At 48.0% G+C, this 27,295-nt stretch overlaps 1 protein-coding gene across 1 annotated transcript; it reads right to left on the bottom strand.

Annotated features, from left to right (window-relative positions):
- Positions 1-619: 619 nt before the first annotated feature.
- On the bottom strand, positions 620-24,257 carry KCNJ10 (potassium inwardly rectifying channel subfamily J member 10). Its single transcript, XM_077156610.1, has 2 exons — positions 24,175-24,257; positions 620-2,634 (listed from the first exon to the last, which is right to left on the bottom strand). Exons 1-2 carry the CDS (start codon positions 24,229-24,231, stop codon positions 1,495-1,497), a joined length of 1,197 nt encoding a protein of 398 aa, XP_077012725.1. The 5' UTR covers positions 24,232-24,257; the 3' UTR covers positions 620-1,494.
- Between the last annotated feature and the right edge of the window lie 3,038 nt (positions 24,258-27,295).

A 27,295-nucleotide genomic window follows, 5' to 3' on the forward strand; every position in this document is an offset into this window, starting at 1 on the left:
ATCCCCTATCCCTGACTTCCCCCTACCCCCAACAGTCCTCTGCACCCACTCCTTAGGGAATAAAGAATGAGCAGAGTCTTAACTCTTAAAGTATGCTTTTTAACTTGCTTGAAACTGGCCTCATAGCAAAGGAGAGTAGATGAAACTGATTCTCATTATTTTGCCTTAAGTCTCAGGAATAGCTAAAGGAAAACATAGTTATTTGATCGGGAGGTATAATTTCCTCCCCTCCCAGCAATGCCTAATGACCTAAGTAGCACTTTTCAGGAGAGCACCAGGAGGGGTAAGGAGAACTGTAGTTGTCAACCACAAAGGTCTGCTTCTGCCCAAACTTTAACAAAGCATCACTGATTATCAGAGGCTCTGTACAGATGTCTGGAAATAAGAGACTTTACCCATCCTACTTGGTGGGATTGGTTTAACTTTTCCTGGGAAATCTGTACCTGGTGAATCTAGTTTTTAGTTGAACATCAGTATTGAGAGGGAAGCCCTTGCATTTCCTTCCCCATCCTCCACAGTTTTGGGATTAAGGGAAGAAGGATCTGGGTTGGGCAGGAAAGAAGAGAGGACAGATATCATGTAATCTGGAATATAATTTCAGACCTTTACATAGGGCCACGGTACTGGGCTTCTTATCCACCCCGCCCCCAGGAGAACCCATTGGCAATGGTCATTCCATTCACAGGACACAGGGAAAGAAATCTTCATCCCAGGGCAGCCTGAAGGATAGGCTCAAAATTTTGAACATCAGCTCCGTATTAGTCACTTCAAGCCAGAGAGTTCTTAATCCAGGATGGATACAGATATGGTGGTTATGGCTAAGTGTTTTCTATTTTTGGGGTCAACCCCAATTCTCAGAACAAAACACTCTATCCTGAGAGAGGGTCCACTTGAGAAATAAGAAAGGGAAAAATAGGGGCGACCAAGGTCCTAGGTTATGGTTAGGAGCTACCAACAGAAATTATACCATATAAAACACTGGCTTCTTTCAACAGGAGTTGGTAAATACCCCAGGATACATTGATTCCAGGGTCCTATATTTCTGAGGGCACAGACCCTAAAGTGACTGTCAGAGAGTCTTGCCTTAGGGAACTTACTAAGTGGAAAGGTAGAAAGAGAAGGGGCTCCAGCCTCAAATCACCAGACTTTCTGTTTGAAGTCTATCCATCCAACTGCATGGTCCTTCTGATGTGAGTCTCCAAGCATGGCTGAGGCCTTCTAAGCCACTTCAGCCTAATCTTCCCTCCCCTTCCCCCATCCTGGTTTAAGGAATATGTGTGTATTGGGTGGAAGGTGGGGGAAGGTGAAAGCAGATAATGGGAGCAAACTCTCCATGGCTAGACTACCCCACAGGCCACTGGGTTAAAGAAGAGGGAGTGGAAGATAAGTGCTTTGGGGGCTCTCCAAGAAACCTGGGTAGTATCCCTTACCCAGAGTGCCAAAAGAGAGAGGAAGATAGACCAGAGGGATGTGGAGGCAGGAGAATCCAGACCATCAGACATTGCTGATGCGCACACTAAGAGCACTGCCCTCCTTCTCAGATTGCTCCCTTAGTGACTCCTCCAGTCTGAGTTTTTCAGGGTCTCCGTAGCGTACAGTGCTGTCACGGAGACCACTAGGAGGGGTTACTTTCACAACTTGGTCAAAAAGGCTGAAGTCAGCTATGTACTTGCCACTGGCTGACAGTGAGATGGCAGGCGTGAATTCATAGCCCCAAAGGATCTCCTCCGGCAGGTAAGAAGTGCGCACCTGGCAGGTAGCACTGGTGGACTCCACTGTCCCACTTAGGATCAGCACCAGCTCAAAGTCACCCTCGCCGCTGCGTAGAGGGAGATCTTTCAAGGGACTGGTCTCATCTACCACATGGTAGAAGGTAAGGGGTAGAATAAGGAAGGGGCTGTCGGATGCTGTGTCTACTTGGAAAGCCACATTGACCTGGTTGAGTCGGATGTTCTCTCCCTCCTTGGTCTGGTGGGTCTGAAGCAGTTTGCCTGTCACCTGGCAGCCTATAAGGAGACTCTTACGCATATTGGCAACTCGGATCATAAGGCAAGGCTTCCCATTGTGGGCAGCTACAACTGCATGCTGGCTGAAACGGATGGTCTCAGCCCGCTTTTTGGGCCGGGCAATCTTGGCCAGGAAAGTACCTGTGATGAAAATTTCCAGGATGGTGGTGAGCACCAGCTGGGCAATAAGAAGCACAATGGCTAGTGGGCATTCCTCACTGATGTAGCGGAAACCATAGCCAATAGTGGTCTGGGATTCAAGGGAGAAGAGGAAGGCCCCCGTGAGCGTGTGCACCTGTACCACACAGGGGGTGTGGTTGGCCGGAGGGCCCAGCTCTAGCAAGTCCCCATGGGCAACAGCTACCAGATACCAGACCACACCAAAAAGGAACCAGGTGCCTGCGAAAGTCGCAGAGAAGAGCAGAAGCTTGTAGCGCCACTGCATGTCGATGAAGGTTGTCCACAAATCCTTGAGATATAGGAAGCGCTTGTCAGCAATGTGCTCCATTCTCACATTGCTGCGGCCATCCTTTGTCAGGACTCTCCGCCTTCGTATCCCTGGGCCCATTAGGGGCCGGCTTTCTGTCTGAGTGGTCTGACTGTAATACACCTTGGCAACTGATGTCATCTGTAGGGAGCAAGACAGCATAATAGAGGTTATTATAGAAGTACAGCCAATTCCTCACCACCGCCTAATGGGAAGGAGGAAGTAGCATCCATTTTAGCATCATTTATTTGTTCTTTCATTGACAAATATTTATCAAGCATTGCTATACGCCAGGCACTTATGCAAGGTGCCTATAAGTCAAAGATGAAAATGACATCATCCTTGCTCTCCAAGAACACAGTCTAGTAAGAAAGAAAGTAAATATGCTTTTGTTCAGAAAGCAAAACAGTACAGCGTGAGAGTTATAATACTGAGAAGAGGGATAGAAGGAGTAATAAATTCACAGTTCCTTAAAGTAGGAGTGAGACTAAAGAGAGGTCTGCTCATCTCCATTCACAGTAAAACCAGTTCTTTGAAGATCTCAAGTTCTGAATACTCCCCCTCCTCATGAATGGCGTCAGCAAGAAGGTTATCATACTGATATCCTTCCAGGCCAACACACACATACCCATAATATCTCCACTGTCTTCTCTAGCCCCAAATTCATCTCCAGTGGTAATACTAAGATATTAATCTGGCTTAGAAAATAGCAGAAACTGCCCATTCTTCTACCCTTCAAGCACCCAGCCCATTTAATTCTTCTTCTTCTTAATCTCTTGCATCATTTTGGGAAATTTTGCCTGGGTTAGGGTAAGGTGGTGCTGGGGAGGCTGCAGACAGGATCTGAACAAAAAAAAGGTAGAAACAACATGCTGAAGTTTCTTGGCAGCTGGTACATTTTTCCCAAAGACTGGGGGAAATGCTGCATCGTAGGTGGCAAAATTTTCTTGACTAAATGAAGTAGGAGAGTTAAGAGTGTATATTAGTCCATGGCTAAGTCCACAAGCTAAAATTCAGGATTGCTATTTGTCCTAATAGCAGAAAGTGGGACATGGTGCTGAAATAGGAGACAGTTCACTTAATACAAGGTGCCTGGCAACCTTGCTCAAGGAGTAACTTGTACTTTTCCAGCAGAGAAAGAATTTTAAGCACCTGAGCCCTTTGTCTCTGATTCTCAGAGGGCCGGATCTTATGGGGAGGCCAGATCTTGAAGAACAAAGAGACCCATCACATTCTCCATTCCAAGAAGTCTGAACCATTTCATTTTATCATTCTTTTCTCATTTCCTTCCTACTCTGCCTATTCTATGGCCCTATCCCCCTGGAAAACTCTAAATCATGTGGGTCCATCTATATGACCACCCAAATGGGCACTGAATTAGAGATCACCAAGGGATGAGAACTTCAAAAATGCTTAGAGGCAACCAGGATGCCTCCCAGCCTATTTGGAACTTTTTTCCAAGTCAATCTACTCAGTCAGACTTGGATGCCATCCATTCCCAAATATATCTGGTTCCTTTAGAGCCAAAGGGACTCTCTGCCACTCCTGTTTGAAGAATTCTTAGATAGAACCCAAGCAGGGCTCAGTAATACAAATAATTTTTTTTAAAAAACCAATATTAGCAATACTTTCATCAATATATCATTATAAAGTTTACACACCAGTATGCTTTCTCATCTGATCCTCAAACGCTTGAAAATGTGAAGCTTCTATGAGAGATTTTGTGGTGTTATTAGAGAACAGAGAAAGGCCTGGGAGGTTGGAGAAGGAGGAACATGATTTTGATCTTCAAAAAGAAAAATGAGGTCATTTTACAAAGTACAGACAAGCAGGTAAGATATTGATCTTAAGCAAGGAATGGAATATTAAGATTGACCATACCTGGGCAATGTGGGGGAAAGACAGTTATCAATAGCACCCAACATAGATTTACAAAGACAAGGCACATCAAACTAATCCACTTTCCTTTTATGGCAGGCTGTAAATTGGTAAATCAGAGGAACTCGATGAAGTAGCTAAACTTCAGCAAAACTTAAGATCTCTCCTTATGTTGTTGGGGATAAGGCAGAGAAAAGTAAATAGAATGTTAATCTAATTAGGTGACTAAAAATCAGTGGTACTGTTCAGCGGCTCATGATGGCTTGGAGTCAGTTTTTTAGTGATGTACCACAGAACTTCATCTTTGGCCTTGTCCTATTCTACGTTCTTAACACTAATTTTATTCAAAATTATAGAACATGGCCATCAATTATGTGGATGACACCAAGTGGGGGCAGATTCCAAATACAAAGCCTGAGGAAGAATTAGGCTCTAGATGAGTGGGCCCAATCTACCAAAAAAGATAAATACTGGGTTACGTACTTAGATCCAAAAATTACATGAACAAGTTCTGGATTGGGAAGATGTGATTTAACAATCAGTACCATGAAGCATTTTAACAGAAAATAATCCAGTATGAGTTATCCATGGGCTTTGGTTGTCAAAAAATCAATGGAATCTTAAACTGCATTTACTTTAAAGTATTTAGAATAAAGTAATTGATTTTATTCCACTCTCTTCATCCCACACCTGCAATATCAAGTGTCAAGAAACAATTACAATATGAGACTATTTAGAACCAGATCATATGGGAAATGGTTACAGGAAATGGGGAAATCTATTCAGAATAGTCAATCACAGGGACATGATGTCTGTGTACAAATATTTGCTTTGAAGAGCTATCATGAAAGAGGTTTTGGAATAGTTCTTTGAGCTCCAAGAGGAACAATCAGTGCTAGTGAGTTCAAACTACAGGAAGAAAGATTCCAGATTGATATAACAAAGAGCATTGTAAGAACTGTCCAGATTTGGAAAGAGCTTCTCAAGAGTGCTGCATCCCAGGAGGTGCTTGAGGATAGGTTAGACAAACACTTTGCAGAGACTCTATAGAGATTTAAGCTTTGAATGGGAGGTTGAAAGATTGTCTTTAAGCTTCTGTCTATACTTATGGAGGATCAGAAAGGCTGCCTCCTCTTCCCTACCTCTACCCCAGCACTTTCCATGGTGACATTCAGGGATCCTTCATCAATGTCCTAGGTTGTGCTGAGGGGAGACTCTGTGTTTCTGGATAAATGAAAGCTCTTGGAGTTTTCTCATCATTTTCAAAATAATAGTCTGTGATTATATATTACTTTACAGAATATGAATATGATCCTTAATCCTACAGGAAAGGCATCATTAGAAACTAAAGCTCAGAGAGATTTACCACCATCAGATTAATGGCAGAGCTGAAACAACAGCCCATGTCTTCTGGCTCCTGGTCCAGAACATTTTAATTTTAGCACCAGCTTCTGTGTACCTCAGGTTCATTCTCATGGGTCTTATGCTTTCTGGAGGCACCTTTGTGGTATCCTGTAAAGAGGATCACAGCTGAGACAAAGAAGATAGAGACTGGAGCTTCCAGAGCCCTGTGTTGACGCAATATACTCCAGTCAAGGCTTTGGAGATTTGGGCTACTGGCTTGCCTCATTGCTGCCTCTGGCTGTTATGATTGCCACCTCCAGCTGTTGTGTCTGCTTGTTGCTAGCTTTTTTATCTGCCACCTCCAGCTGTTATCTGCTGCTCCCAGCTGTTATGCTATCTCCCATAGCCAGGCAGCTTTGTTCTCCATGGTGGTCAGAGTCAGAAGCAAGTAAACAATCAACTAGACCCGCAAGCTGGCCAGGTCCCTGAGGAAGGAAGCAGGCCAAAACTCAAAATGGTTTGTTGCTGCCTTACCCAAAATATACACACTTTTTCCTCTAGAGGGTGCTATTTCCCCCAAAACAGTTCCAGTCAGATACCAGGGACAGAATTGTGAAGACAGGACCAGCCTGAATGGTGAAAAGAGATAAAGAAAAAAAAGAGGGACATTCACCTTCTTTTTCCTTTAAGAATTGAACTAATGGTTGGTGTCTCCCTAAAACAAAGAAAAGCCATACATATAGTGATGTCAGCAAATACCACTCCCACCTACTGCTTCATGCTGATAGATCTACCCAGAACTCTTTCTTTACCTAAAAGCCCATGACTCCTTTATTCCCCAGAATGGATGGATTTATCTGAGCCTTTCTTAAACACAGGAATGTTCTTAAGTAAGAACACTGTTCTTGTAACTCTTGTGACTAAAATTGATCCCTGACTCTCCATCTGGGAAGGCACATGGCTGGCGTCTGCTGGTTCTTGTTCCTGGTTCTGTTTCTTCCAGCTTCTGATGCCAGTGGTTTCCTCTCTTAAGCATCTGTAGGGCCTTCACTTAGCTTCTCCAGAATGCAACGCTGGGTCTGGCTTGCTTAGCATATCATGGGAAGGCACGTGGTGACGTCTGCTGGGCTCTACCAAAGTCAGGGCATCTGCTCTCTTGGTTGGCAAGCCAAGCACCTCCAAACATCTGTGTCTCTGTGTCTCTGTGAGCTCTGAAGCAGCTATTCTCCAAGCATCTGCATCTGTTCTGAAGTTTCTCCAAAATGTTTCCCCTTTTAAAGGACTCTTTAGTAAACTAGTCAAGACCCACCTTGAATGGGTGGAATCTCATCTCCATCTAATCAAAAGGTCACAGCCGCAATTGGGTGTGTCACATGGCCATGGAAGTAATCCAATCAAAGTTTAAACCCTAAGCAGTAGGTCTGGCTCCACAAGATTGGTCAGAATTAGAACATGACTTTTCTGGGGTATGTAATAGTTTCAAACTGGCACAGTTCCCTAAATAATTAATGGTCCCATCATCCTCCCAGTTGCCTATTCTCAGAATTTTGGGATTACCTTAAACACCTCCCTCCTCACTGCAACATTCATCTGATTGTCACGTGTCTTCTCTTGATTTTCCCCTTTTTCCTTGTACACATGGAAACCCTAGATAACTGATTAGCAACAATGAAAGATATGCAAACAAGGACAATGTTTTCACCTGTAATGATGTTGCCCTCCACATAGGAAGACCCATGCTGTTTGAGGTGCGTTTTCATACAATGAACTTTTTTTTTCAGCATCTACTGGGTGCCTCATTCCAAACAAAGTTCTGAAATGATGGAGATGAACCAGATGAAGAGTCTCCCTTGAGGACATTACAATCTAATAAGAGAGGCAACCAAAAATCAGGCAGGGAGTGTGATAAGTACCATAAAAAAAGGTATTGATAAAGTGCTAGGGGAGTTTGAAAACAAAAGCTGTGAAATCCTGCTCAAGAGCTCAGGACTGGGAAGGTAAGTAACAAGTATTGACTGGAGCACCTATTGCGTTTAGGCACTGGGCTATGATTTGTGTGTTTTTAAAAAAAATGTTACCTCATATAATTCCTCCAGACAACCCTATAAAGACATTATTATCCCTATTTTGACCAGGAAACATATTTAGGAAGTAAAAATCAAGAGTTGAGCTTCTGCCTCCATGTCTCACGGCCTCATTCAGGGAAGACATTTATGGCATTGGAGCTGGGCATGAATGATAGGCAAGATTTTGGCCCTGGAGAGTGGGGGTTTGGGATCCAGAGAGAAGGCCCTTCCAGTGAAGGGAGCGACATGAGCAAAAGGTATAACTTTGAAGAAATCCGGGGCCAGCCAGGGAATAAGGAGCCATTCATTTTGGTTGAAATGTTGGGAGCACATAAAAGACCTTCATAGGACAAACTAGAAAAACAATCTTGAGTTCTGATCCCTCAACACACTTCTGCTTTGTTCTCGGTTTCATGTGTTTAGAGGTTGGGCCTCCAGGATGAGGGGTAAGAGCCACAGTGTGGGTGCAGAGTCCCGTGGCTCCCACAAGCTTCAGATACAAAACTTTGGCCTCTTCTGCATAGTACTCTAGCTTGCTGGGCTCCTTTCACAGACAGCCATTAGGTGATTTTTCTATTTTGGCTATGGAGTAGCTCTCCTTCCCAAAGTTGTTTGGCTTGGGGAAAGGGAAGAGAGAAAGGGAGGGAACTATTATTTAGGAATGCCTACTTTAGGACAGCCCTTCGCATTTTATCTTTGCAACAACTCCATAAAATAGGTCTCATTATCTTTATAATTACTGTTGAGGAAACAGGTTCAGAGAGCCCAGGCAGCACAACTTTTAGGTAGCAAAGCACGAATTAGTACCTAGTTCTGGCTAGATTCCAAAATCCTTTCCATTAGAATTTGCCTTCAGTAAGCAAGCTCAACACTCAACATCCAGAGAAAATGATATCGAGAACCTGCTGGAAAGTCATCAGGGGCCAGCCTGGCATGAAAAATCACTAGCGATGATACCCAAGGTGCAGTTTGTATGCTGATGGTTGGAAGCAACACTCTTCCTCTGGTGGCTTGATCCCATTGTTTCTGTTCCTTGTTTTGCATGTCATGTCTTTATTCACCCTAGTTCCTTCTCTTGCACTCTCCACCCAACTCTCCTCTCATCTCCTGTCATCTGTGTTGCCCTGCTCGCCCCCTCTTGTGTTTCATTCTGTCCGTTATTCAAATCCCCCACCCACCACCCACCCCAGCTTCTCTCTTCCTTTTAGCTTCTTTGTCTTTTTCATTCCCTACACATCTATCTGGTTAGTCTCTCTTTTCCCTTTATAGTTTCTCCAGCCTCCTGTATCTCAACCTGGTGATCTGGTTTTTGAAGATGCTATACGGAGTAGTGTGCTATCCATCTAATTACAAACCTCACTTTCAAATTCTTTATCATACTTTATACTTCTACTCTTCTCTTACATACCAAGGTCTAGGTGTCCACATTAATAGAGGCATTCCAAAGCCAAAGCCTCCTATTCTTCCTTCTTCTCTCTAGAAAAGAGCCTCTTGTTTTAGAGATTTGGAAATGGGATCAGAAAGGGAAATGGTTTCCAAGAAGAGAGAGAGAATCCTCACTATAGCCATTAACCAATACAGCTGTTTTAGTTTGAATTATTCTTGAACCAATCACATGTTGGGTATAGATAAATGACTAGGTAGATCGAAATAGAGAATTACAGTACTCGCTCACTCTCTGTCCTGGTATCTGTCCATCATGCTCAAGTGTGTCAAAAGAAAGTTTTTAAGCACTATCAGCCTGAGAACCTGTGGCTAGACTGGGCTCCAAGCCCACCCTTATCTCAGATATTCTATGTCCATGTACAATATTCTGGAGATAGAGTGAGAGAATCAGTTTCAAGATGTTTAAACCCCAGCCAGGGATGAGTAAAAACAAATATGGATAAAATAAATAAATAATAGGAGAAACAAGGGGTAAAATAAATTGGGTAGATGGAAATCCTAGTGGTCAATGAGAGGGAAGTGTAAGAAGGTATGGTATGTATGAGGTTTTTTCTTTTTATTTCTTTTTCTAGAGTGACCCAAATTGTTCTAAAAAATGATCATGGTGATGAATACACAATGATGTGATGATATTGTGAGCCACTGATTGTGTACCATGTATGGAACATATGTGTGTGTGAAGATTTATCAGTAAAAATATAAAAACAATTTTAAAAGACCCTACCAGGAACTTAGAGGCAGTACTGCCTGGTGGTAATTGTACTGGACTGAGAAGCAAGAGAGTTAGGTGTTAATCTCAACTCTGCCACTCACTAGCTGTGACCTTGGGCAAGTCACTAGAACTGTCAGCCCTTTATTTCCTCAGTTATGGAAGAAGGGAGTTGTGTTAGTTCTACACTTCTCAAAGTAGGGCATGCTGTAATAGGCCAGGAGGTGAGCAAAGCCACAGAACAAATTTAGTGTATTTTCCTGAGATACCGATTTTACTAAAGTATTTTGAGGGAAATATTATTTTCATATTAAACAATGTATGAAGAAGTAGAATGAAAAATTAGCATAATTGTAAAGACAAAACAGATTTCAAAGATGTACAATCTGTATCTGGCAGGTTATGGCTAAGCCCTTGCATCTTCTGGGGTATAAATCTTGCTTTCCTGCCTTTCAGATTGTGTTGTGGGTGGGAGGTATTGTTTGAGGTTATTAAGATCTCTTCTCACTTTAAAACTATGTCTACGGGCAGGCCATGGTGGCTTAACAGGCAGAGTTCTCGCCTGCCATCCTGGAGACCTGGGTTTGATTCCTGGTGCCTGCCCATGTTAAAAAAAAAACCAAAAAAACTATGTCTGGCCGGAGTTCCTCCCACTATGGTTTGGTCCTGTCCCCCGCCTGGCCTTGATGGGGAGAGGAAACAGCTACTTGGTCTCCTCTCACCAACCATACCATCTCCTTTTTGGATACCAATTCCAACTTGAAAAGTGAGGGCTGACCTTAGAGGCCTCCAGGAGATCGGGGGCTGAAAGGAAGCGTTTCTGGGCTTCCAAGTGTTTTTAATAAGAGAGAGAGGAAGAGAAGAGAAAGGAGAGGGTATAAGAGGAGGGCCAGTAAGAAAAGCACTGCAAGATTATGTAAGCCCACAGTCTTGGAAGAAGAATGGAGCTGGATTTGGGGTTCTTTTCAAATGATGTCTTTATTGATTAATCTCTCTCCTGTCCTGCCCCAAGGAAAAGAAACAAATGGAAATAGAGCCAGATGCACACAAATCTTGATGTGGGGAAAAAGAGGGCAGTGCATGTGTCCATGACCTGACTTTCCAGCTGAGTCACTATTGCCTCGGTCTCCCTACCCTCTGATGTTCTTTCCCCTTTCCCTCCCATTCTCCAGCCCTAGCCTGACACCGAGGCACTGGCCCAGGGAAGAATAGGCTTTTTTTTTCTCCTTGTATTAACATTTGGAAAGTTCTCATAGTCTGATAAAAAAAATAAAAAGAAAGAAAAAAAAAAAGGATAATAGCCTTCAAAGCATTTCCTGGTAGCTTGTGACCTCTGTCTGGCCCTTCTGACCTGTGTGTTTTCCGGTCAAGAGAGGGAGGGACAGAGAAATGGGGCCATGTCAGATGTTCTCTGTTCAGACATTACCCCAACCCATCAGTGTGGGCTGATCGGTACTAATCCTTCTGCCCCCACCCCAATCCCCAGGCATTGCCTTCTGTCCCCTACAAGAAGGGAACAGTGTTCCTGCTGAGGAGGTGGCGTCTCAAGGATCTCTCTTTCCCAGGCTGGAGAGGGAGATGACTTCCCAGCACATGCAGCAGAGAGAACACTGCCCCTTTAATGCACCTGCCCTCCCAACTCCTCAACCCAGCCCCAGGACACGTCCCCCCTGTCATCACCCAGCCACAGTGTCTGCTCCTACCCATCGTCTGGACAACAGGGCTGTACATCCTGGGTTCAGTGTGGGGCTGGTCTTTGTGAAGAGCTTGGCACTGTGCAGAGTTCAACTGAGGACGAAGGCTGTACCACTAACTCCACTGCACACTAACTCCAGAGCCCCAGCTCCAGCAATACGGACCACCACCTAGCTTGGCCCCACCTGGGCCCTCACCTCCAAAGGAACTAGTAACTTCTACTTGGAGATGATAACTCATCCCTCCTCACCTTGACTGAAGAGCTAGAAAAATAAATGCTAAGATTCAGCTGGAGGCAATGGTATTGAGAGAAAGAACTCCTGGGTAAGGTGTGAGATACTGAAGAGCTTCCTAAGGACACTGGGGAAGTCTCCACAGAGGGTCTGGACTGGTTGAGATAGAAACGGTGATGAACAAGATGTCTGTTCAGGATCTCTTCTTCGTATGTCAGCTCTGCCCTGGATCTCCAATCTGGCATCACCTGGCCTAGGTCCCTGAGATTTGCCATAGGGGAAACCTCTACCAACTGATGAAAAATATTGGAGGACCATTTTAATATCGAAGTTAGAGAAAGAGAGACCCCTTGGGAGGTTATATCCCCATCTCCAGGCTCAGAACTACAGCTGAGGGAACTGGCAAGACTGAAGATAGGCCCACATTAAGGGAGTGGGGCGGGGAGGGTGGGTAGAAGGGGATTCCAGCAAATTTCAACCTTCACCAGACACCTGCCACACTCTGTCCTGTGCTGATAATTGAAGATTTATCTCCCCACCACCAGGGGGAAGGGCTCTTTAGTCCCATGAGGCTGCCCTTGCCAATATGCCTGCCTCTCTCACTATCACCTTCACTAGCCCACTCTTTATTATTAGGCCCAACCTAATTGCCAATGGGTCCCATACTGGCAATTTCACATGGTTCAATCTAATAATATTTAATAACAACAACAATAATAATAATCACCACCACCTTCAGAATATGGGGCATTGCAGTCTGCAAAGCACTTTAGAAACGATTCCATTTGAGCCACACAGCCTCACTGGGTGCAGTTGAAACTGCAGGAAGCTCTCTCCAAGGTCACAGCTGACTTTCTAATCCAAGGGCATTAAATGCAAGGGTGTTTGCTCAGTCCTCAGCGCCAGCGTTTTTCTCTACAGCTTTTGAGACTGATGACCAATCTGTCCATTCCTGACATTCTCCCCTCCTCTGGCTTTTAATGTGGTGGAAATTCACTCTATTACAGACTTTTTTTGGCCATTAAGTGGCTCTGCAACTTTGAGAATTCATAATTTGGGGCAAATCACTTAACCTCTCTGATTTCCATTACCTGTGTCTGCCAATTTGTCTAATAATGTCCGTTTCACAGAATTATAGTGAAAATCAAATAAGATCATATATGTGAGGGCAATTCTTGAGTTGTGAAGCACTAAATATATGGATAGTTTCGTTTATCTCTGACATCCCATTCTCTGGATTCTGTCTCTACCTCTTTACCTTTGGTGTGTCTTTCTTACTGTGGTTTCTCCTCAGTCCCTTAAATGTTGGTGTTTCTCAGGAATCACCCTTGGCTCTGATCTCTAACCACTCTACTTTCCTTTCCTTACCTGTTTCAACCATTCCCACAGTTTCCACCTACCCTCTGCTCTGTATGTTCACTTGCTCACAGGCTCCGTCTATCTGGAGCATTTCAATTTTAGCATGTCCAAACATGTCCTCTCTCCTCAAAAGGGAGTCTGTTGTGTTTTCCTTTTTGTTCAAAAAGTATCATCCAGTTAATGCCCGAGCCAGAAACCTTAGAACCATCCTTGGTTTCTCTCATGCCCCTCATCCCGTGGTCACCAGATCTTGCCAATTCAGCCTTTGTGAGACTTTTTTCCTTCCCCTTTGAGGCTGCCCTAACTCAGTCTCTACTCTCTTTCACCTAAAATGTTGCAAGGATCTCCTGGTGCTCTTGCCCCAGGCTCACCTTCCTCGCTCTACCCCCTCAGCTGTCACAGGGCCTTTCTAGAAGATTCTGACCCCATAGCTCCAGGCTTTAAATATTTTAATGAAACCTCTCAGCTCTTGAGATGAAGCCCAAACTTCTAGACATAGCACTCAAAATCCTTCACCACTTTACTCCACTTTACTTTTCACAGCCTCTCCTTTGGATGCTTCTCCCTATGTACTCCACATTCTAGGTAAAGAACTACCTTTTGTTCTTCAAACCTGGCCTGCCCTCCATTTGCATTTCTCTGTACCTTTGCTCCTGCAGTTCTCTTTTTCATCCTTTAAGGTCCTGTTCCAATGCCCTCTCCACTATGGCGACTTTCTTCAGCTCCCAGGTAGAAATATTTACTCTCCCTCTATGTTTCTGGGAATTTTTTTTTTCTTTTATATGGGCAGGCACCGGGAACCAAACCCAGATCTCCAGCTTGGCAGGTGAGAACTCTGCCACTGAGCCACCGTGGCCCACCTCCTGGGACATTTTGATATATCAATAGATCATTTCTCTGCCCCTCTCAGTAGACTGTGAGCTCTTTGAAGGCAGAGACTATATCTTAGTTACCTTTTTAAACTGGTGCCTTAGAATTTAACCTAACTGAGTAATATAGAGGAAGGATTTATACGTCCAATATCTGAGTCTGATTCTGGCCCAGGGATGTAAAATATACAGCATGTGGGGGCCATCACTTACTATGCCTGCCGCCCCCACCTCTCCCACCCCCCTGCCCTTAGTAGAGATCACTAATTCATTACAGTACTTTTTTCTGGCCGAGCCTCAGAATCTTTCTCAACACAGGGATACAGAGAGCCATTTCCAGTCAAATGAAGTTACCCTAACAAATAAAACCTATTTGTTATGCTGGCAGGTCTGGGTCACAGCTACTACTTGCCATCATGGCCTCTGTCACTTACTAGCTGTGGGAATTTCATCAATCTCTTAATTTCTCTAGGCTCCATTTCCTCAACTAGGGAGGCACTTAAGCCTTCCATTGTGTGGTCAGGATGACATGGGATAAAATGTGTGAAATCTGAAAGGCTCTGATGCAAATACAAGATATTACTGTTAGTTTTCTTTGCAGATGAAGGAAAAGTATTTGCTGAATTTGAGAAATAAAGCTTAGGGAGGTAAAGTGACTTACCGACATTTGTTTAATAGTAAAGCCATAACTTCCGATTCCATGTGCAGTGGACTTTCACTCACATTGCTTACTAACACATTACAGAGTCATAATGATGCTCAAGCTAAACCACTGTACCATTTCTCTTACCCCTCTCTCCTTTCTCTAGGGTAACAGTGATTTGTGTGGTAGGATTTACTATAGGCTCAGAATTGCAATGGAGTTCCAACTCACTTCTCTTCATCCTGCCTCCCTATAATCCCCAAGATGGGGCTCCCTCCAGAATCCTCTCAACCTGCCAAGAGGTGGGGAAGGTACATGGAAATGGTGCTGAATAGAATGAAATTTCTCAAATATTGCCTTTCAGCCTCTTGTCTCCCACTTACCCCCAGACACAGAGGCTCCAGGCAGCTGACAGGCTTCTCAAAGCCCTGGATGGCCGGGCCCCAGGAGATAAGATTCTCGGGGTACAGGCAGTGAGCCACTGAGCTGTCACCAGATCTGTTGCCAGAGTCTGGGAAATCAGACAGGAGCCAAGCTGATGGGACCTACTCCTTGGGGTCCCCGGGCCTAAATAGAACCACATGATTCTCACTGGATTGGAGAGAGGACGGCAGACTAGGTCCCAGCTGAAGCCCCTGTCTTGGCATACTTTCTTATCAGTGATCTTAGAAGGTGAATCTGCTAGTGCGAGGACTTGGCCCTAGCTGGTGGAGAGCTAGAGAGGCAATGTGTGGGGAGGGAGAAGGCACAAGAGTCACTCCCCAGTGTCAAAAGCACCCCGGGGGCAGTCCCATACGCATCATCTGCTCTGCCCCATTTTTTCCAGGAAAGACCATGCCCACCTATCGCATCAGGAGAATCTTTTCTGAACTGATTCTTTGTCTGTGTTTTGTTCATCTTTGTGTCCTCCTCAGTGCTTGGTATAGAGGTTTGGCTGAGTATTTCTTGACTTAAAAGGAGGCACTAAGATTGATATTCTACTTTACTTTCTCCTCCCTCAAGCCCCCTTTCCAATGTGTAACATGCTCTACCGTTGGGAAGTCCTTCCTCTGAGCTCTCCATCACAGCTTCAACTTTTGGACACTTGGGGGCACTGACTCAGTCTCCCCATCAGCTTTTACTCTTCACGGTAACTGAAGTTACAGCAGTCTTTTCTCTAATGTCCCTCAGTCCTCGCTCTAAGCTGCCCTCAGCCTCACCACCATCAACACTCTTCTGACTCTCTATAGAAGGTGGCCAGGTGGGGAAACTGAGGTCCACGGTGCTCAGCAGGAGTGCCTCAATGCCAGAATTCCAGACTCATCTGTAGGAGGCAGATTCCTCTTTTACGATGGGGAAGGAGAGAAGAAGAAAACTTAAGGCCTGAGCCAAAAACTTGTCAAGAGTCAGACAACTCTGGATGTGCAGCTTCTCCCCGGACTGACTGGGTCCCCTTGGGGAGTCCAGTACTTCTTTTTGCCCATGTGGCACACCCTGACCAAGGATAGGAAGACTGAGTTTTGGGAGAAAGGAAGAAAGAAAATTAGGAAAAGGAAAATGAAGGGAAAGTAGAGGGACCCCAGCTCTATAACCCCTAGAATTATAGGTGGGACAGAGTCTGCCTTCGACTGATATCTCTAGCGTCAGCATTCTCTATTACCTACCTGCACCCCTCACACACAAACCTACTCTACTCCCCAGCTCTGATAAATTTCTCAATTGTTGAACAGATCATGCTTTCTCTGACTGACAGTTCTTCGCAAATACTGGGGACTCTTCTCCTACTCACTTTGCTTGATTAATTTTTACTCCTCCTTCAGGCCTTAGTTTAGATGCCCCTTGCTCTAGGAAGCTTTTGCAATGCCCCTCCCTGCAGTGTGGGTTGGCGTCCCTCCTCTGTGTTCCCAGGTACCATGGACTTCCCCATCTCACCTCTTACAGTGAGCCAGGCAACTGTACTGAGTGTTTGCGAGCCCCACATCACCCTGTCCTCCCTGAGAGGATGGTCACATCATTGTCCTTCACATTAATACAGAGAAACTAGGACTGAGGGAGGCTAGCTAACTTGTCCAGATGATTGGCTCATAAGCGATGCTGCTGCAAGTTGAACCCAGGCCTGCTTAAACCTGAGTCTGTGTGCTTTTCATCTTTCCACCGTCCTGTGTCAGAATGTACATGCTGGGTCCCTTAGGGGCCACCCCGTTTGCATCCCTCATTTTACTGAAAGGAAGCCAAGGCCTGGAAAAGTTGGGTAACTTCCCCAAGATCACACAGCTGTTAGTAACAGCTGTTAATTTATATCAGATTCATAAAATTAACCCTGGCTTTCTTCCTCATCCTAACTTCTCTCTTCTGACAAGATCCTTGTTTCTAGCTTCTGGGAAGGTGGAGGGCCAGTTGGTATGAAGCCAACTTTGAAATATTACCTGTTGAGTCCTTCCCCTGTTCAACCGAGCCGCAGCTCAGCGCGTGTGCAACGTACCCCTCCCATCCACTCGCAGCCCACCAGCAAGAGGAGCTGGAATATTCAGCATGTCAGGGCCTATGAGGAGGACCCTGACTGATTGAATGATGCCATCTCAGAGCTGTGAAAGCGGTCAAGGAAGTTCCTTGGAGTCACAGAGACTTCCCCAGTCCAAACAGACCTGGAGAGTCTTTGGACCTATTACTCAGACTCACTCGTCTTTGTTCATTAGGGGACCAAAGGCAGGCCTCTACTCTGCATCAGGGAGAGCGAATTCTTCACCGTCTCCCATCCCTTTCTTTTGCCTAGGTAATATCTTATATCCAGGAAATTCTTCCTTTTATCCAAGTTGAAATGTATCTCTGCTGCCTAAGCAACTTATTCTTATTTTTACCCTTGGGGGAAATGAAGACCTATAGGTACCCTCTACCTATAATGTGTGTTCTTGGAACTGGGCCACCTACCCTGACAGGTGTCACCTCAACTTCTCAGGGCTCCTGGATCCATAACCCTAACGCAGAGAATTCTAGGGGTTGCATGATCCAACCTTCCTCTGATTCCTCATCCATATTCCTCATTTGAGGACAAAGGTGGGGCAGAGGTATCTGACTAGATACAGAACTAGATTCAGAGGTAGATGGCTCACAATCCTTGCAATAACTAACTACCCGAGTGTGTGGGAGGAGTTGGAGTTTTACTTTGAGCAGGTCTCTTTCTCCAATAGGAGACATTTGGAAGCAGAAGCACCAGAGAATAAGGGCTGGGGGAGGTATCGTCCTGCCTGATGGAAGACAGATGGATGAGGAGGCTTAAGCTGAAACCAGCCGCCAGAAGGGAAGCAATCAAGATAAAAACTGGGGAGACGGGGAAGGAATAAGGTTCTTCTGTGCAATTCTGATATAAAGAAAGCATCATGGAGATCAGTGTCAATTATATTTGTAGATGAACAAACTGTTATCAGTTTAGCTTTCTATCTAAGGGAGTTTCTACAGCTGTGGCCCCACCCACCACCCCAAGTCCCAGCACTCCATTGTGCAAATCTCTTGCCTTTTTTAGGGCGCCTCCTCCAGACTGCCAGAAGACGCCCCAGACCAGAATAGGCATAGACACCCCTTACCGATCTTTGTACAGACATAAGGATATTGGCAGTGACAATCAGAGGCAGGTGTTGGGCAGGACTTGTAATCAACAGAGATCTCAAACTCTAAGAAGGCAGTGGGGGTTCTCTCCATTGGTCCAGAGTCAGTGGTAGGAGCGGGGCAGGTGGGAGGCAGGGGGTAGGAAATGAAAGAGGAAGGCAGTAGAAGGGTCAAGGTGACCTTCTGAGAGTCTTTCTAGACCCAGAATCCTATTTCAGGTTCCTGTACCTGCTGTTCTCTCCTCCCACCTCACCATCCCTCACCTGCCTTGGCCCCACTACTCCCAAGGAAGGTGGGGAAAAGATGGCTCTGTTAAAAGTCCACATGCTTTATATATGTAGAATGGAATGATATGTTAATATTTTTGTTTGTTTGTTGATAATTTTTTTAAATAAAAAAAAAGTCCACATGCTGGGGTGGGGGTAAAGTCCACATGCAGGGTGGGGCATCTGAGTAAAGTGGAAAAAGATCATGAAAAAAATCTAGATCCATTCTAGTCCTTGCCTTGCCACCAACTGCCTGGACACATCATCTCATCTCTCCAGGCTTCGCTGTAAAACACAGACAGGCTGTTACCTGTCTACCTCATGGGGCTGGGAGGGGCTGGGATATCCCAGTGCCCTGGGCAGATGCAATGAATACTCATGATGGGTTATGCTGGGGCCGGGTGGGGTTTGGTCACACACACACACACACACACACACACACACACACTCACACACACAGAGCTCTGTCCATTATGCTTGGCTCAGCTCGCCCACCAGGCTCTCTCCCTGTTAGGAGTGGGGTTGGGGCAGCCGTGCTTAGAGTTCGGCACAGGCTGTGTCCATGGTTAACGTATAAGCAGGGGCAGTCTGGGGCAGCGGGACATTTCCCGCCCCAGGGCCACATTCCTCAGGTCACAACAAGTGCAAACTTGTTATAACCTGTGTCAGAGCAGCAGGGGGCAGTGAGGGCACGAGGGGGGTGGTGCAGAGATGCCTGCGGCTGGCAGAGGGGTGCAAAGGGGAATGGGGTGGGGTGGGGCCCAGGGAGGACGGGTGTGCGGGTGCATATGTGAGTGAGGGGTGGCGCGGACGTGCAGGTCCATGCGCCCGGGTCGGAGTGCTACATCTGGGCACATCCGCTGGGGTGTGCGTAGGGCAGCTGAGTGTGGGGCCGCACAGATGAGTGCGGGCATGTGTGTTTCTGCATATATGAGCCCGAGTGTATCCCTTTGGTGGGAGGAGGCCGGGCATTGGAATCGAGGAGTGGGCAGGCATCAGTGCCCCTTCCCCTTCTCTGGCCTCACAGAACCTGCATTCAACTCTATCTCCAGACTGCCTCCGTCCCTGTGAGCCTGGGGCCGCTCCCCTCTGCATGCCCTTTGCTGCCTGCCCTGTCTACTGCCCATCTCTCCAGTTTGCCCAGGGAGTGGGGGGATTGCCTCCTGCCCATCCCCCCTGGCCCTGGGCCCATTCCCCCCGCACTCTCTGGGCCCTCCGGACACTGGGGCGGGTGGGGGTGGGGGTGGTGGGGGGAGGCTCTGAAAGCAGGTGACTGTTTGGGGGAACTCAGGGACAGAGCCCCCATTGTGCCTGCTCCGGAGCCGCCTCAATGGAGCTCTCTGGCACAAAGGGGCTTTGACAATGGGCAGGACATTAGTATGCAGAGCCAGCCCCTCAGCCCTCTCCCTGTCCCACAGCCCAGGGCAGGCACCGGGGGGCTGCCGGCTGGGGGGCTCTGGGTGGAGGCAGGGGGTGGGACAGGGCTGAGACTGAGGAGATCTTAGCTCGGGGGCTCCCCTGGGGGCACTGCCCAGGAGGGCGTGGAGGAGAGCAGACCGGGGCCCCCAGACCTGTCACTCTCCAGAAAGGACTTCCCAAATGGAAAAAACCACAGGGGCTGGTAGGGATGGAAGGGGGGTTGCAGAGTCTGGGAGGCCAGGCCTCTTGGTTCCAGGCTGGGCAGTCTGAACCCACTTTCTGCCTCAGTTTTACCATTGACTTAAGGGATTTGTGTGGGTAGGAGAAGAAAAACAGAGCAAGAGACAGCAAGACCTCAAACCTAAACTGGGAGCCAGCACTAGGGTGGAGACTGTGTGTCAGAATTGTCAGTCTTGCAGGGTGGGGTGGGGTCTGAACCTCCAGGATGCAGAATGGGTATGTGTCAGGTATTTGGGTTTCTGCTTTCTTGGGGTCCCACCTTCTTATCCTCCTCCTACAGTGGTTTTGGAGGCTGATGATTTGGCTACAGAGGGAGCAGGGGGTAGTGATTAGGGACAAAGGTCCCTCGCCCTTGGGGACTCTTCCAGGGAGTTGTGCCTGTATGTGGAGGGTGGAACCTGCAACCCAGCCCAGGGCATCAAGAGCCAGAACGAGCTTTTCCCCAGTGATCGTTTCCTTCTCCCCATCTCACCCCACTGCAACACTCTTTGGGGAGGGGCACCTGTTCTCCTGCCCAGGGAACCCCCAGCACCTCCCCTATCCTGCTGGAGACCCTCAGCATCACCAGCTGCCTTTCTCAAGGCACTTTGTTCTGCATCATGGAGCCAAAGCGCAAAGGGCAGGGTTGGAAAAGGGGAAGGGGAGAGGAATCCTGGGCCTAGGGTGATGGGAGAGCTGAGAGGAGGACCAGGATCTGGGAAGGGGCTGCAGGCAGTGAGCAGGGAAGAGGAACCAGATGAGAAGACGTGTCACCCAATCATAGGCTCTCTCTGCCCTGGACCAGTAACCCCAGGGGGAGAAGACAGAGTATTAGTCACCTCTGCCTGGTGGGGGCCGAGTGAGGGAATCACCTCCCTACAAGGCAAGACAGAAAAATCTGAGTTTAGGAATATCTTCTCATGGATTTCTTTTTCCTTGTCAGTCGCTGTTGGTGTCAGGAAGCCCTCACTGCTATTTACCCTCCAGGCTCCCTATTACAACACTCTGGGCCTGGATTGCTCACGTGGATCGCTGTGGGAAAGGTAAGGCCTGCTTCCTCCCCTCTCAGAACCTTGGCTTGTTTCCCCACCGAGAGTCTGGTGGAGGGGGGATGTAGGGCTATGAGTTCGAACTCCTAGGTTCAGGGCCCGACCACCGTGTTCACTTTCCCTGGGACCTTGAATGAGTCACTTTCTCTCTCTTAAAAGGCAGGGCGGGGGTGGGGTGGGGGTGATGGTGGGGGGATCATCTCTGCAGCTCCTTGTCTTCCGCATGCAGAGGCAGTGTATTCACCTACATGGATCTGGAATTTAGTAATAGTTCATATTATTGAGCACTTGCTAAGCTCAACACCTCTAGAAAGGAGGCACTCCTTTAAAGCCCCATTTTGCAGGTGAGAAAACTGAGTCACAGAGACCTTAATAATTTGCCTAAGATCCCATAGCTAGTGAGTGGTAGAACTGTGATTCAAGCTCAGGTGGTCTGGGTACAGACCCACATGTTTAACCACGTCCCTATACCGCCTCCCTCTGAAACCATTCAAAAGACCAAGGGGAGCGAAGGAGACCCGTCAGGGACATCAGATTCACAGGGTTTTCTTAAAACTGCCTTCTGAGGCTCCTCTAGACCAGCAGTTTTCAAAGTGTGTTCCAAGGACTGTGGGGGTCCCTGAGACCCGGGGGAGACTTCACAAGGTCAAAGCTATTTTCATAATAATAATAAATATTATTCGCCATTTCGACTTTAACTCTCTCATGAGTATTCAGTGGAGTTTTCCAGAGGCTTTGTGACATGATATTACAACATACTGAATGCAGAAGCAGATATGAGAACCCAACTGTCTTTTAGTATGCTAGGCATTAAAGAGATTTGCGAACATGTAAGACAGTGCTATTCTTTTCACTAAACTGTTTTTGTTTTCAAATATACGGTATTTTTCATACAAGTATGTCACATATATTAACATGCAATGGGTTTATTAATGTTATTTTAAAATTAATTAATAAAAAGTTTTAAATCTTAGTTTTCATTCTTAACATAGTAAATATCAATAGATATAGCCCACACAAACAGAGACGCTTTAGAGTCTTCAGCAATTTTTGAAGAGTATAAAGGGGTCCTGAGATAAAAAAGGGGTCCTGCTCATTCCTCTGGGCAGTGCCCCGTATCTCTGTTATCACAGGATCTACCAGGGTTTGGACATGGGGAGAGGATGTGTGACTGGGTCCAGAAGATGGGGCTGGGATCCAGGGTGGGAGCCGAGGGGACAGTCCTAGGACAAATGCAATTAAAAGAGGCCAGGCCGACATCTGGTCCCTACCACCCCACTTGGGAGATGTCCCCACCTGTCTTCTAGCTTGTTCAGGGGTACACGCAAGACCATGGGGCCATCTGAGACTGGACTCTGACCTTTACCCTCTCCCGCATCTTCACCTGCCCAGAAGCCCAGCCTCAGCCTGGGGCCACACATCCCTGGCGAGGAGAGAGGGAGTCTGTGGGACAGGGTATCAAAGGCCTGGAGACTCACACCACGTTCTTGTGTTTGGTTCACCCACACTTAGAGGACGGGAATGAGGGTCCTGGGGTCTGCTCCTTGTCATCTTAGGGAGGAGGAATGTGGTTCAGAGGTTGTCATCAGATACGCTTCCCCCAAAGTAGGATCTGAAAAGAGCAGTAGCAGAAGACGGGGGTGCCGGAGGGAATTGAGGGAAAAGGCATAAAGTATCTTGACAATTGTCATTGGGACATTTTCATCTGCTACCAAGAGGAGTGTCTAGGTAGGGAAGGGGCAAGATAAAACTGGTATTTCATAAGGACAATTCCTGTGGTAATTTCCTGATGGGAAAGGAACGAATCCAGAAAGAAGCTGGTGTCAGAAAGGAATTAAGGAGGCTGTTGTGGGCATCCAGGCCAACGGGGGGGATGGCTGGCCAGGGGATGGAGGAAGTGGAGGGCACACAAACCTGAGGGAAGCTGAGGGGAGAAGCCTGGGTAGGGAGAGGGACAGGCAGGGTGAGGAGAGGAAAAGAGACAGGCAAGGCCATGGTGGGGACAGGGGCGAGATATGCCAGTAGAGAGAAGCTGGTGTCTTTAGCTGAAGAAGGAAGTTGCTGAGAATGAGGCAAGAGACTATTTGGGGGAAATGCTCTAGCTCAGTTCATATTTACTGAATCTGAGTTGGAGACAGACCATCTGCCTGATAAAAAAACCCATGGAAAGAAGGGGTTAAGGATGTGGAGACTCAGCCTTGGGTGGTGGCCAGCCTGTTGCAAAGAAGACAGGAGCCTCATCTTAAACTCCTTAATAATTCCCTCACCTTCTCAAACTCCAGAAGGGTGCTCTGCACAAGAAGGAAAGAGAGAGAGAGAGGAATTGAGAACCCTAGTGTAAGAGCTCAGAGACAACCACAGTGAAGGTCTGGGTCAAAGACAGGAGCCAAGAAAGACGACAGAGTGAAAACAGAGGTAGGGAGAAGGCTCAGAGCAAGCAACTCAATTGCACTTTTACACGTTAAGCATCATGGTGGACCCCTTACAAATACCGGCTCTTTTACCCCCCGCAACTATTATTTGTCCTTTAGATGGGTTAGGAGACTTGTGCAGCTACCAAGTGGTAAGCCCAGGATTTAACCGCAATGCCTACTGCCTCTCAGGCAATGCCCCTGAAGCCCAGAGCAGAAAGGGGCAGCAATGCAGAGGTGCACTGTCTCTCCAGAGAGGCTTCCTGCGGCCGCCACAGTGATGCCAAGACCTCCGAGCATCCCAGCTCCATTCAGAACCCCAAGGATGGGCTTTCTGTGAGTGTCCAGAAGGTGGTTTCCCTTTCTTTCCCAACCTCCATTGCAGATGGCCTTCCTTTAACGGGATGTGATCCTGAAATCTAACCTACACCCTTCCAGCTGCAGCCTCAACCCCTTTCCCAGGTATTCTGCTACTGGATAAGGTATATTATACCTTTTTAGTGGCCTGGAGTCTTAATTCAGTCCTCTCAAGCTGCCGCTTCTCCAACATCTTTTTCCAGGGTTATACAGTTCAGTTCTTACTTCTCTCCCACATTCCTGAGCCAGCCCCTCCCTTCTCCCCACCACCTCAAATCCAGGCTCCAAGCTGGCAGACACCCACGGGAGAGCTTTTCCCACAATCCCCTTCTCTTTGCCCTTTCAAGGTTCTGATGGGAGGAGGGGATGAAAGTGGCTGCTGGATGCACTCTCCCCATGGAGCATGGCTGCAATTCATACATCAAACTCGGGCAAAGGAGAGGAAGCATTGGACACAGCCTGTGTGAGAGACAGGGTGATGTGGTAAACTCGAAAAGCTCTCATTCCTAGGAGCTGCTCAGCCAGCCACTCTTCATTGGGTGCTAAATTGATTTTCAATTTCAACTTGAATTTCAAATCTCTACTTTCTCTCCACTCCTTCTGCAGTTTCGTCTCAACAGTGTGTGCCTGGAATTATCCCTTCTCTCTGTCCCCTTCCAGGGCCTCACCACTATCCTGGACAGCTTGGCCACTGCCTGGACAGTAGCACTGACCAGTCAGGCAAGAGAAGAATCTAGGCCGGGAAGGGGAGGGGAGTGGAGGTTTTTCCTTCCATCCTAAATAATCTCTGGCAGGAAGATTTAGAGGTTCTAACGCCTGAGATCTCTTCCCCCTCCTCATCAATGCCAGGGGTCTCAACCCCTGTACCTTGTGTGCAGAAAAATCAAGCATTTTTGCTAGGAAGCCCAGGAATCTCCTTTGAGGAAGTGGGCCTTTCTGATGACCACTCCCCCAAACACACACACACACACACACACACACACACACAGGAGCCCTAAGCCCCTTATCTTCCCCATCTTATGATGACCCCAGAAGATTTCATCTGAGCCTACCCAGATCCTCTCTGAGCACTGGATCTTCTGCCAGTCCCTTCCCTTCTAGCTCAAGCTAACTCCATAAACAAAGCTAGAGCTGGAAAGGAGCTTCTACACAGCGGTGCAGGGGGGTGCCATGGGTAGGAACAGAGAGGAGTGGGAGATCCAGGGGACAGACAACTAATCTCCCCATGCAAGCATATGCCTCCGTAGGCTAGACCTGAGGCAGATCTGGGAGACAGATCTTTTCCCTCAGGGTAGGGACAGCAGTGGGACTCTGCAGTAGAGCCACAGAAGGAATGGGACCATAACCCTGCCCCCCCAGCCCCTGTCAGTGGAGTCATTGCCATTTGATATCCGCTGAGACAAGTTGGCTGCTCAGGCTCCGGGGTGAGGGGTGGGGGGATGGCTCAGAAAACAGCAGCTCCTTTCAGGACCCAGGTTGGCAAGGGCTTTGGGAGGCTGGACTGGCCCAGATCACCCCCCAACACCCCTCCCTCCCTCCCTCACCACCACCACCAAAGGACTGGGAGGCAGGGAAAGGGAGGTGGCACTGCCCGGCCATGCCTATTGCCTCTGCAGACCAGGCCTGGCCCCTGGCCCTGGCATGGCGCCTTCTCTCCCCCACCTCCCCCTTTCTTCCTCCCTGAAGCACCAGCTGTGAGCCAGGAAATCTGGTCCCTTCTAGACTTGGTCTCCCAATTCACAACCAATACCCTGAGGAATTGCAGACCCTATAACTCGGCATGGGATGGTGTCCCTATCACACCAGGAACACATGTTCAGGTATCTTTGGACATTAAGGAGAAGGTTTCAAGATGAAACTAAAGGAAACTTAGCTGTGGCTTCCGGCCTGGCCTTGGGTGGTTTCTTGACACCCGAGGTGGCTGAGATCCACTCCGGGCCCTCCTCAGCACCCCCATCTAGGGTACCCCTCACAAGAGGACACCAAATCTCCCATCAGCATCTCTCTCCCAACCAGAACTACCTAGAGCTCTTCCAGTGGGGGAGAAAAAGTTCAAACACCGCAGCAAGGGCAAACTGGCCAAATATCTGTAGTCGGAATTTGTGTTGATAAGCAGCACAAACAGCCCGGAGCCCTGGCCTTCTTGGGGTCTCAGCTTATACAGGCTTCACCACCCTCCTTCCCCAGGTGCCTCACCCATTCTTGGAGCGTTTCATTTCCTGGAATGAAATCACAAGATACCACTCCCACTTTTCCCCAGTCTGTCCTTCTACCTTCCCCCAAAGCAGGGAGTCCCAACCTTCATCTCTTTTTTAACCAGGTGCCCTGGGCTAGTTCCTGTTTGGAAAGGAGGGAAGGAATGGGAAGGGGGATCTGGAAGGTGAACGTTGGAGAGCCAGGTCCACCCGGCCCCTTTCCTTCGGGGGCTGTCAGCGTGGAACAGCTGGGGCGCCGCTGTGATGAAAGGGGATGGGTCGGGGAAGTGGGAGCCTGGATGAACAGAAGGAAGGGTCGCACACCCGTCTACCGGCCTCTGTGAGCGTGTTTTCCTCCCTGTGTGTGAACTGGTGACTTGTGGCTGTCACTCTGAGAGTGCCACTGAATGGGGCTGGGGGGAAGGGGCTGGCTATGGGAGTGGTGATCCTGGGAGGAGGGGGCGCCTTCTGAGGCGCCTGTGCGGGCGGGAGGGGGCTGCGTGGTTCTGCGCGGTGGTCACCGTAGGCGTTGGAGGCGCTGTGGTGGAACCGCAGGTCTGCCCTGTGGAAGGGGGCCCGGGAAAAGCCCTTTCCTTAGCCTAAAGGGCTAAGGTGACCACCTGGTCAAAGTTTCCTCTTCGGGGAGCCCCTCCCAGGAAACTCCATTTGGGGCTACCCAAAGCGGGAGACCGGGGGAACCAGACCCTACCGCAGGCCCGAGAGGGTGGAGGTTCCGATGTCTCTGGAGAATGAGGGGGACAGGACCCCGGCCGGGGCGGCAGCACTCCTTCCTCAGAGCCAGGGTCTTACCTTGGGTCCGGGGTGGAGTGGCCCCTCGGATGGGCCGCGGGGCTGCAGATCACAAGGACAGACAGACGGGGCGGGCTGGAGAGAGCAGCGGAGCTGTGCGACGGGCACGGCCGGGACTTTTAAACCCGGAGCTGGGATCTGATAAGGGCTGGTTCGGGGGCCGGGGCCGGGGTCGGGCCGGCCGGGGGCAGAGCTGGGCCGGGCCGGGCCGCCCCCTCCCTCCGCAGCGCCGGAGCCAAACTTCGTGTGAAT

This window comes from Tamandua tetradactyla, chromosome 4 (assembly GCF_023851605.1).
Source record: "Tamandua tetradactyla isolate mTamTet1 chromosome 4, mTamTet1.pri, whole genome shotgun sequence".
Taxonomy (NCBI): Eukaryota; Metazoa; Chordata; class Mammalia; order Pilosa; family Myrmecophagidae; genus Tamandua; species Tamandua tetradactyla.

Coding starts and splice junctions, on each gene's coding strand:
- KCNJ10 (XM_077156610.1), bottom strand. CDS start 24,231: ATGTTGGAGAAGCGGCAGCTTGAGAGGACTGAATTAAGACTCCAGGCC. Junction 2,635..24,174: donor GACTCCAGGCCACTAAAAAG/GTATAATATACC, acceptor TGCTCCCTACAG/ATGACATCAGTTGCCAAGGT.